General features: G+C 37.5%; 1 protein-coding gene across 18 annotated transcripts in view; it reads right to left on the bottom strand.

Moving 5' to 3' along the window:
• Positions 1–1692: 1692 nt before the first annotated feature.
• The window catches only part of LOC145534777 (glutamate decarboxylase 1-like), a 216936-nt gene continuing 207397 nt past the window's right edge, over positions 1693–11231 (bottom strand). For 6 of the 18 annotated variants that reach the window (XM_081563034.1, XM_081563036.1, XM_081563038.1 and 3 more), the window contains 2 exons: positions 10544–10633; positions 9602–9875 (listed from right to left, as the gene is read on the bottom strand). In XM_081563034.1, coding sequence (XP_081419160.1) covers positions 9702–9875; positions 10544–10633 — 264 coding nt within the window. In that variant the 3' untranslated portion in view covers positions 9602–9701. Of the gene's footprint in view, positions 1976–2413; positions 2488–9601; positions 9876–10543; positions 10634–11231 lie in introns of those variants that run through there. The other 12 variants (XM_081563049.1, XM_081563042.1, XM_081563043.1 and 9 more) reach the window with 3 other exon arrangements.

The following is an 11231-nucleotide window of genomic DNA, read 5'->3' as shown; positions in this document are numbered from 1 at the left end:
TGTTTTCTGAATGTTGAGCTTTAAGCCAACTTTTTCACTCACTTCTTTCACTTTCATCAAGAGACTATTTCTTCTTCACTTTCTGTCATAAGGGTGGTGTCATCTGCATATTGAGATTATTGATATTTCTCCTAGCAATCTTGATTCCAACTTGTGGAATATAATTTTTTGTGTGTGTATGGAATATAATTTTGGTATGTGTGTGGTTTACGTGGTGTCTGCTCTTTTTTTTTGGTATCTGCTCTTTGCATTAAATTATTCTGTACCATTTCCCTCTGTACCATTTCTCTACAGAACAGGGAATGAGAAATGACACATAATATACCATAGAGAACAACAGTCCCAAGTGTCATTATACTACAGTTATCTAAACCTCGAAGCATCACCTTTGTACAGTTAAGTGCATGACACAGCAATGTACTAGGTATCACTGCATACCTATCGTTTGCGAAGAATAGTGTCATCCTTGGCCCAGAAGAGGTTACTGTCCAGTGAGAGAGCTAGTTTGCCAAGCATACTGATGCCATGTCATGTATTCAGTATTATCCATGTCAGTAAACATATGCTAATTCTATTCTTATTGTTGTTCAGTCACTAAGTCATGTCTGACTCTTTGCCACCCCATGGACTGCAGCATGCCAGGCTTCCTTGTCCTTCATTATCTCCCGGAGTTTGCTCAGACTCATGTCCATTGAGTCATGCAATCATCCAACCATCTCATCCTCTGTCACCCCCTTCTCTTGCCTTCAACTTTCCCCAGCATTGGGTATTTTCCAGTGAGTTGGGTCTTTGCATCAGGTGGCCAAAGTCTTGAGCTTCTAATATTCATGGTTGATTTCCTTTAAGATTGACTACTTTGATCTCCTTGCGGTCCAAGAGACTCTCCAGAGCTTTCTCCAGCATCACAATTTGAAAGCATCAGTTCTTCAGCACTCAGCCTTACTGGTCCAACTCTCACATCCGTATATGACTACTGGAAGAGCCATAGCTTTGACTCTGTACCTTTGTTGGCAAATAGATGTCTCTGCTTTTTAATATGCTTTCTAGGTTTACAGCTTTTCTTCCAATTATATTCTTGACACTCGCATAATTGGTCCTGGTTACAAAATGGTAGTCCTATAGTTCGTCCTCATCTTTGTAGAGATAATTGTCTAATTGACTATAAGAAGTATCTATTATTGAAACAATATTTTAGAAAAAAAAATCTTATAAATAAGGATATATATGTAAAGACAGAGTTAAGATTCATAGCTTGGTTGATTATCTCCCCAGGCCAGTTGAGCAAGAACTTTCTCTTCTGCTGCAGATGCACAAGCATCTAGAAAACCATCAAGCTGGTAATAATTGTATCCTGAGCACAGTAGTAGGGTCATCAGTGGAGAATATTGTGGAAATGCATGTAGTTCAGAGAAGAAGAAGGAAATGGCAACCCACTCCAGTACTCTTGCCTGGAAAATTCCATGGATGGAGGAGCCTGGTAGGCTACAGTCCATGGGATCGCAAAGAGTCAGACACGACTGAACGACTTCACTTTTTTTCTTTCTATAGTTCCTTTTGGAGAAGGAAATGGCAACCCACTCCAGTGTTCTTGCCCGGAGAGTCCCATGGACAGAGGGGCCTGGTGGGCTGCAGTCTATGGGGTTGCAAAGAGTCAGACATGACTAAACAATTAACACACACACACACACGTAGTCCACAGAAGCAGTAGTTTATGAGGATCACTGGATCAAGAGGAAACAGTTTGCCAGGGTTTGGCATCATAACAACTGATGGAGTGGCTCAGAAGGCAGCCCGCACAAAAGGGATTCAGACTGAGTTTGGAGCGACGTGTTGTGCTGTCACTTTTGATTAACCACATCGTCCTATCAAACATGTAATTGAGTTTCTAAAGAGCCATAGTTAATAGTTTCTCTATTTCCACATCTCTGTTGTCATGGCGACAAATGTAGAAGACCCACTGAGTGATCAGTCAAACCTGAAATGAAGGAGAGAAAGTCGGATATGAGTTTCTCTATTTCCCTTTGCTTGAGAAGAAGCAGTCAGAAGCCCATTAAATGGGGTCCTATTAAATACTGGTCTTTCCCTAATTTTTGTGACTCACTCTTATTTTAAGACTTCATATCATCTGTCAAAGTAGATGTGCAGACTTTCTGCCAAAGTGAAAGTTTTCCATGTGGTTCTAGTTGTAAAATATACTCTCTTTTAATTATATTTGCAAAATCTTTCCCTCCTTTATTTACAAAATAGTCAACTCAATTATTTGTCTCCATGTATCTTATCATTAGTGATTCTACTTTTAAAAAATATCTATTAATAGATTTGCAAATTGGGGTTTTTTTTTTTTAGTAATAGAAGCAATTATAGACATCTTTACCCCAAACCCAATGGCAATGGTATCTAAAATAGATATTACTTTTTGGATGAATGGGTGAATCCATCATGAACTTTTGGATTCCAACATTTTATTTTGCATCCAGGAGTTTCTGCCTATAGAATGGAGTGAAAATAAAATCCATCCATGTTATAAGCTATAATAAATACATCTGGTAAATCATTAATATATCTGGTAAAATGACTATAATAAGCATGGCAAATCCCCCGATTTTAGCAGTATAGAGGCAGGGTGATATTTTTGAAATATTTACCAGCGCTCGGTATTTTGTGACTACTGTTTGTCTCAGATTGACTCTCTAATCATTGAATCAAATCATTGTATTACTTCAGAAGTGCAACCGAGAACAAAGTAGTCATTACTTTGCTTTAATTTTCCAGATTGTTATTTTTTATTTTAAAAATTACAAAGAGTAAAATTTACTTTTTACAATATACAGTTCTTTGGGTTTTGACAAAGGCATAGAGTATTGCATCCACCACTACTGTCTCTACACAAAATAGTTTGATCATCTCTTTCAGAGACCACCTCCCCCTGACTTGCAACTCTTGAGAATTATGCATCTGATCTCTGCCTACAATAATTTTGCCTTTTCCTACAATTCATGCATAACTCTTTCACTTAACAAAATGCGCTGGGGAGTCATCTATGTTGTTACAGGAACCAATAGTTTGTTTTTCTTACCGAGAGTATACAGTGTGATATATACCACAGTTGATTTATCCATTTACTGGTTGAAGGACGTTTGGGTTGTTTCTTGCTTTTTGGTGATAAGAAATAGAGTTGCTATCAATAAACATTTGCTTGTAAGATTTATACAAACAAGTTTTTATTCCTCTTAGACAAATAACTAAGAGTGGAATGTACTGAGTTTTATAGGAAGTCTATGCCTAAGAAAAGGTCAAACTGTTTTCTTACGGAACTGCACTATTTTGCATTCCCACCAGCAATGCAGGAGCGTTAGAGTTGATCTGCATTCTGATAAGCAATTGGTATTGCCAATTTTTTTTCATTCTGGAAGTCTGAAGTGATATTTCATTGTGGTTTTGACAGGGCTTTTACTAATGAATAATTATGTTGAGCATGTTTTCATGTGCTTCTTTGCCATCTTTGATGAAGTATCTGTTCAGATCTTTTGCCCGTTCTTTAATATCAGGTTCCTTCTTTTTCTTACTGTCGGATTCTGGGAGTTCTTATATAATCTGGAAACAAGTGCTTTGTCGGAAACATGATTTTTCTCCAAGTCTATGGCTTGTCTTCTCTTTATAACTGTGTTTTCACAGACTTAAGGTTTTTAATTTTGATAAAGCTCCAATTTTTCTTTTATGAATTGCACTAAAAACTTTTTGACTGACCCAACACATTTTTCTTCTATATTTTACGTATATGTATATATAGCTATATACACACATATAAAGTTGTGAGCTATGGGGTCGAGATTTTGTGTATTTGTGTGTGGCACCACTTACTTTTTGTTGTTGTTGTGTAGTTGCCAAGTCATGTCTGACTCTTTGAGACCTCCTGGACTAAGCACTCCAGGCTTCCTTGTCCCTCACCATCTCCCAGACTTTGCCCAAGTTAATGTCCACTGAACCACTTACTTAAAAGGCGATCATCTCCCAATCAACTTATGCTTGAATCTTTGTCAAAAGTGATTTACTGTATTTATGTGGGTTTACTTTTATATTCTATTCCAATAATCCACATGTCTGGCTTTTAACCAATACCACACTTTTTTTTTTTTTTTTGCATTTATTTTTTTTTTATTTATTTTTTTTATTTTAGTTGGGGGCTAACTACTTTACAATATTGTAATAGTTTTTGCCATATATTGACATGAATCAGCCATGGGTTTACATGTGTTCCCCTTCCTGGACCCCCCACCCACCTCCCTCCCCATCCCATCCCTCTGGGTCATCCCATTGCCCCGGCCCTGAGCCCTTGTCTCATGCATCAAACAAGGAATGGTGTTCTGTTTCACATATGATAATATACATGTTTCAATGCTATTCTCCCAGAACGTCCCACCCTCACCTTCTCCCTCAGAGTCCATAAAATTGTTCTATGCATCTGTGTCCCTTATTCTGTCTCGCATATAGGGTTATCGTTACCATCTTTCAAATTCCATATATATGCATTAGTATACTGTATTGTTGTTTTTCTTTCTGGCTTACTTCACTCTGTATAATGGGCTCCAGTTTCATCCATCTCAGTAGAACCGATTCAAATGTATGTTTTTAATGGCTGAGTAATATTCCATTGTGTATATGTACCACAGCTTCCTTATCCATTCCTCTACTGTCTTAATTACTGTAGCTTTATACTAGGTCTTGTAATTGGGTTGCATAATATCAGTCAAAATGCTTTTGATTGATAATAATTATGCACTCAGAAGCCTGGGATACTCAGGGCATAGAACTTACAGTATTGACGCAAAAGTCTGCAATAAAGTGTGTTTCTGTTCTAGAAAAGAAACACAACTTAAATTTCTGTGATTTTCATAAATTCTAAGCGTCACAAGTAAATAGTAACATTTAGCCAGGTCCCACAAAACTACTTGCACGTGATTTCATTAGATGTGTGCATTATTGTGAGGGCTTGTGAATGTGTAAGTCAATCAACAAATAATCCAGCTCCTTGTGGCCCCTGACTTACACCAGGTCCTAGACTGACCCTTGCCTCACAGTGCTCAGTTGGGAAACTCTACCTTTAACGGGCTTGGAGTTACAGGGTGAAAGGTAAGAATAAAATGTAGAGCAAAATGATACGAAGTTGTTCTTCTTATTTAAAAAGAAAAAACCCACAGAAGTGTTCTTTGCTTTAGAAGTCAAGGAAAAAGTAAATGAGACTAAACTTAATAAAGCTATAAAACAACTCTATACAGTTGGCATTCACATATTTTTGTCATCTTACTTCCTGGAGGCATTTAATTCTTCAATATAAAATTATGGTAACAAAACTACTGGAGTATTAGTGGATAGTGTGTGCGCGCGCGCGCGTGTGTGCGCGCGTGTGTGTTAGCTGCTCAGTCATGTCCGACTCTTTGCGACCCCGTGGACTGTAGCCTGACAGGCTCCTCTGTTCATGAAATTCTCCAGGCGAGAACACTAGAGTAGGTAGCCATTCCTTTCTCCAGGGATCGAACCCAGGTCTCCTGAATTGCAGGCAGATTTTTTACCATATGAGCCACCAGGGAAGCCCTGGGAAAAGTAAATAGAAACCAAATTGAATAAAGGAATAAAACAACTCTATATAGTTGGCATTCTCACATTTTTGTCAACTTACTTTCAGGAGACATTTAACTTTTCAATGCAGAGTCACTATTAACAAAAATCAAGCACAGTTGAATGATCATGATAAATTATCTGTTCAAAGGAAATTTTTAATTTATAACACAGTTACTGAATGCATTTGCTGTAATTATACAAGGATCAATCCATAGCATTTGAGAGGGGCTGAGTAATGCTGATTTTCAAAGTTATCCATAAATCACTGAAATAAACAAGACGTGCTAAAGTTAAATTGTTTGAACAAAGTTGTACTTTTAACTGTGTAAGTTATTCCCTCAGCTCTGTGATCTGGGCAAAGGGAATTAACGTAAAGTGTGAATTATGCCAGGCTTCCCCAGCGGTGCTAGGGGTGAAGAACCCACCTGCCAGTGCAAGAGACGTAAGAGACGCTGCTTTGACCCCTGGGTCGGGAAGATCCCCTCCATCCCCTGCAGTGGGATGGCAACCCACTCCAGCATTGTTGCCTCGAGAATCCCATGGACAGAGGAGCCTGGTGGACTATAGTCCATAGGGTCGCAAAGAGTCAGACACACTGAAGCAACTTAGCATGCACAAATAAATTATGTCATACCTCTGGAGTGGGTTGCCTTGCCCTTCTCCAGGGGATCTTGCCAACCCAGGGATCGAACTCACTTCTCTTAAGTCTCCTGCATTGACAGGCAGGTTCTTTACCACTAGCGCCACCTGGGAATCCCTTTAAGTCCTTGAATAAATCAAAGATAATTTGGATAGGTATGGTTTCACTTCTATTTCTATTTCTGTTCAAATGATTTGACAAATGGATAAAGGAACTGAGACAGAAATACTGTGTTTACTACCTGTGGAAAGCTAAATTTGCCATAAAATATTCCCAAGGGACCACAATGGTAAAATACTGTCAAGATTGCAGAGTTGCTGAGAGAAAATTTGAAATTGTGGGTCAGTTCCAAGTACAAGTTCTAAATGTATGAGATATCTCTGCAGCCAAGATTATTTGGTCTGCCTGGGAATACAGAACCAACCTCAACAAACATAATATTCATTGTTTTGATCCACATGGGTTCCTGGCTGTCTCAAAAATTTCCAACTCTCATAAATGTCTCCATAATTCACATGAATAACCTTTATTCTTGCTGTATTTCAGCAAGACACCGAGATCATGCATGTGCTAAATATAGGAGACAGACAGGAACACTCATGTGGGTCAGGGATAATTCAAGGATATAATTTGTATAAAACTTCTTTTCCTGATACAGTTATGTCTCTTCCTTCTAGATTAATATTATATTTTCTGATAAAGTCTGGTCATTTTATAAGAAAGGTGATGTTCTTTGCACTTAGGAAATAAAATTATAAAACCTGAGTATAATTGAAGTGTTTTATTTTTTTTTTGGCTTTCGGGGACCTTAGCTTCATAAAGTACTGCTAGAATTTAAAGTACTTCTAGAATTTATTGACCACAGCCAATTTAATTTTTTTAATTTATTTTTAATTGAAGGATAATTGCTTTACAATATTGTGTTGGTTTCTGTCGTGTATCAACATGAGTCAGCCATAGGTATATGTATGTTCCGTCCCTCTTGAATCTCCCTCCCATCTCCCACCCCATTCCACTCTCTGCGGTGATACTGAGCCACGGGCTGAGCTCCCTGAGTCACACAGCGAATTCCCACTGACTATGTATGTTACATATGGCAGTGCATATGTTTCCTTGCTACTCTCTCCATCCATCTGACCCTCTCTTCCCCTCCACTCCCTGTGTCCATGAGTCTGTTCTTTACGTTTGTCTCTCGATTGCTGCCCTGCAAATTGGTTCATCAGTACTGTCTTTCTATATTCCATCTATATGTGTTAATATATGATATTTGTTTATCTCTTTCTGACTGACTTCACTCTGTATAATAAGGCTGTAGGTTCTTCCACCTCATTAGCACTGACTCAAATGTGTTCCTTTTTAATGACTGAGTAATATTCCTTGTTTATAATTAAAAACATGGTAAGGTATGCATCTGGGCTTCCAAGGTGGTACCAGTGGTAAAGAATCCACCTGTCAGTGCAGGAGGCACAAGAGATTTAGGTTCTATCCCTGGACTGGGAAGATCCCTTTGAGTAGGTAATGGCAACTCACTCTAGTATTCTTACCTGGAAAATTCCATGGACAGAGAAACCTGGTGGCTACAGCCCACTGGGTCACAAAGAGTCGGACATGACTAAGCAACTGAGTGACTGAGTACACACATACACACACAAGATATGCATCCAGATGTACCAAAGCTACTCGTTTAAAGAAATTTTTAAGTTATTCTTAACAGGATAGTTCAGTATACTGAGCAGAAGTTGCTAGATGGTAAGACTGTTTAAATATCCAATGAACTGCAGAATTTAAGTCACAACAGTGCTGCTCATAAATGGTTCATTAGTTTGAGAGTATACAGGTATGATTTAATGGGCTGTCTATTATTCCTATATGGAGTTTAAATAACATATCAGCATAGCCACTATCACTACTTTATCAAGGAAGTGTCTTCCAAAGTTTGGTTTTTTTCCTACATGAAAAAACATTCCATGTGAGAGTGAAGGTCAGAAAGATTTAATGTACATCTATTCTTGTATTTGTGAAAAGAAAACTAAAACGGGGACCTAGAGATAAGGAATCTCACATGAGATTGGAAAAATCAGCTCTGATATTTCTGCAAAAATATTTATTGAATTTGTATCCACATCATGCTGGGGATTTGGATTAGGAAAAGAGCAGATATGTTTAGATGGACATTAAATATCACTGTTGTTTATCTTCAGAGACATTAAAACTGGCATTGCAGAAACAATGGATTGAATCAGCGCATAGAAGCTGGGTAGAAGCCACAATTCCTTCTAAATAAAAACGCAAGAATCAAAAGGCCAGTCTGTCAGCCCTGTCACTCTCTTCTCTGACTCTCTGCTCCGAAACACAGAACATTTCTTCATTTGATTTATTGAAATAGAGAAACATCTTATGTACTACTTTATTTTTTACAGAGACAGAATATTACCATATGATACTGAAAATGATTTGAACTTGGCAAGTCTTTATGCAATGAAATCAAGCATGCAAATACATATTAATTTACCAAATTTCACAATGGAATTTCTTTCTTTATAAGAGGGGGGATTTTTTGTCTTTTTAATTTGCTGATGTATTTTAAGGCACCAACAAATGGCCCTGCAGCTGTGGTGGTTATTCAGTTGCTCAGTCATGTCCGACTCTTTGTGACCTCATGGACTGCAGCACACCAGGCTTCCCCGTCCTTCACCATCTCCTGGAGCTTGCTCCTAAACTCACATCCTTTGAGTTGGTGATGCCATCAAACCATCTCATCCTCTGTCGTCCCCTTTCCTTCCGCCTTCAATCTCTCCCAGCATCAGGGTCTTTTTCTAATGAGTCAGCTCTTTGCATCAGGTGGCCAAAGTATAGGAGCTTCAGTTTCAGCGTCAGTCCTTCTAATGAATATTCAGGACTGACTTCCTTTAGGATGGACTGGTTGGATCTCCTTGCAGTCCAAGGGACTCTCAAGAGTCTTCAACACCACAATTTAAAAGCATCCATTCTTCGGCGCTCAGCTTTCTTTGTAGTCCAACTCTTACATCCAGACATGACTACTGGAAAAACCACAGCTTTGACTAGATGGACCTTCGTCGGCAAAGTAATGTCTGCTTTTTAATACGCCATCTAGGTTTGTCATAGCATTTCATCCAAGAAGCAAGCATCTTTTATTTTCATGGCTGCAGTCACCATCTGCAGTGGTTTTTGAAGCCCAAGACAGTTGTGACTGTCCATAAATTTTACTGAATTAGTGAAAACAACAAATACATAAACAAACTTGAATCTCTACATCTATCTCCAATGAACCTACTCCCCTGTCATCATCTTATATAACACAGGATAAAAAAGAATCAAACATTTTAAAAAGAGGATATCATTTATAATATCCCTTATTTTCTTCAGCAATAGATTTTTCAAGTCGGTTTTTACATTTGGTATTCAAGTTCATACTGCAGTATCATAAATCTTTCCCAAGTCTTTGAATTTCATCAATAAGATAGTCAACATCTGTTTGTCTTGTGGCAGGATTAGAAAAGACCATTCGAAAAAAATTTACTTTGTCCCCACAGGGCTGGTAGCTGAGCATGACTGTACCTTCCACTATCATCTGTGCTTTAATCTTTGGAGCAATCTGTGTATAAATGCAAATATCATTAAAAAAAAGTTTACAAATAAATATTGTTCTACCTCCTAGATGACTACATGACTATCATTAGCTTGAGGTAAATTGTAGGCAATTTAAAACTGTCAGGGATAACTTTTAAGAAGCAGCTTACTACAGAAAAAGAGCAGCCTGTTCTAAACACATATTAAAGCACTTGCTAGTCCATGATTCACAATTACCAAACTCATAAAATAATGCAAGTGTACTAGAATACATTAAAGAAGATTGTATGACATTCTGTTTACATTTATATGTCAATCTAAATAGACATATCTGGGAGAGAGGTAAAATGAAAAAGAGAATGGAAAAGTAGGAATACCTTCTGGTGCATTCACTGGTATTTCACTCTTTGGTTATTACAATACAACTTGAGTTTTTCAACAAGGTCACTGTTTTGCAGCAAAACATGGTTTCTTTGTAAATTCTACAGAGGAAAATTCTACCTGTTTAATGTCTTGCACAGCTCCTAAAGCAATACTGTGTAGGTGACATCAGATCACATAACACTCTTGGGTCATTATGGATACTATAGGGCAAAGTGGTACTGAGACTTAGGAAAAGCAGAGGGCATTCACATGTTATTTAAAATGCAGTATTAAAATTATAACCCCCACATCATACACACACAAACTTACCTTCTGCAATTCTTGATCTCTTTCAAAACTTTTTGGCATATGTTTAAGTCTTGGTGGGAAGTACCAGAAGCAGACATTGGTGAACTCAGGCTAAATAAAAAATTAACACTTTACAAGTATTCTTGAAATTTTATCTACTTCTTTAGTAATTTTATGGGTATTCTTAAAGCCCTACCTAATTTCTTTATTATCGCAGAAGTATTTTAATTACCCATGCTATCAGGCTGCCAAAGGGCTGACTGGCCCTTGAAGAGGTTGATGGATATAATACTAGCAAAACTCTCAATTTTATCATTAATCTCTATAATTTAGTACCTTAATAATAATTAACCAAAGATTATCATGTAACTTAAAGCCCACTTTTTCTTATGTCATCTACTATGCAGAAACCCAACTGCATAGTCTAACTTACAAGAAAAATGCTAGGAAAAATTAAATTTCTCTTGATTAAGTGCCATCAAAATCAGAAAAGCAATTATAACCAAATAGTTTTATCTTAATTTTTTTTTTTTAATTGAGAGCCTGGTGGGATATAGTGCCTGGGATCACTAACAGTCAGACACTATTAAGCATGCACAAAAGAAAGGCAACAACTAAATTAATCTATTAGGCCCTAGGCCTATAATAAAAGAGGACTTAATGGAAAAGTTTTTAAGATCTAAATGTTTTGCACTTAGATCAAATAAAG

The sequence above is a fragment of the Giraffa tippelskirchi genome, chromosome 14, assembly GCF_054371585.1.
Source record: "Giraffa tippelskirchi isolate mGirTip1 chromosome 14, T2T-mGirTip1v1.2.pri, whole genome shotgun sequence".
Lineage (NCBI taxonomy): Eukaryota > Metazoa > Chordata > Mammalia > Artiodactyla > Giraffidae > Giraffa > Giraffa tippelskirchi.
The sequence above is the reverse complement of the archived record's forward strand: the minus strand, read 5'-3'. Positions and strand labels throughout refer to the sequence as shown.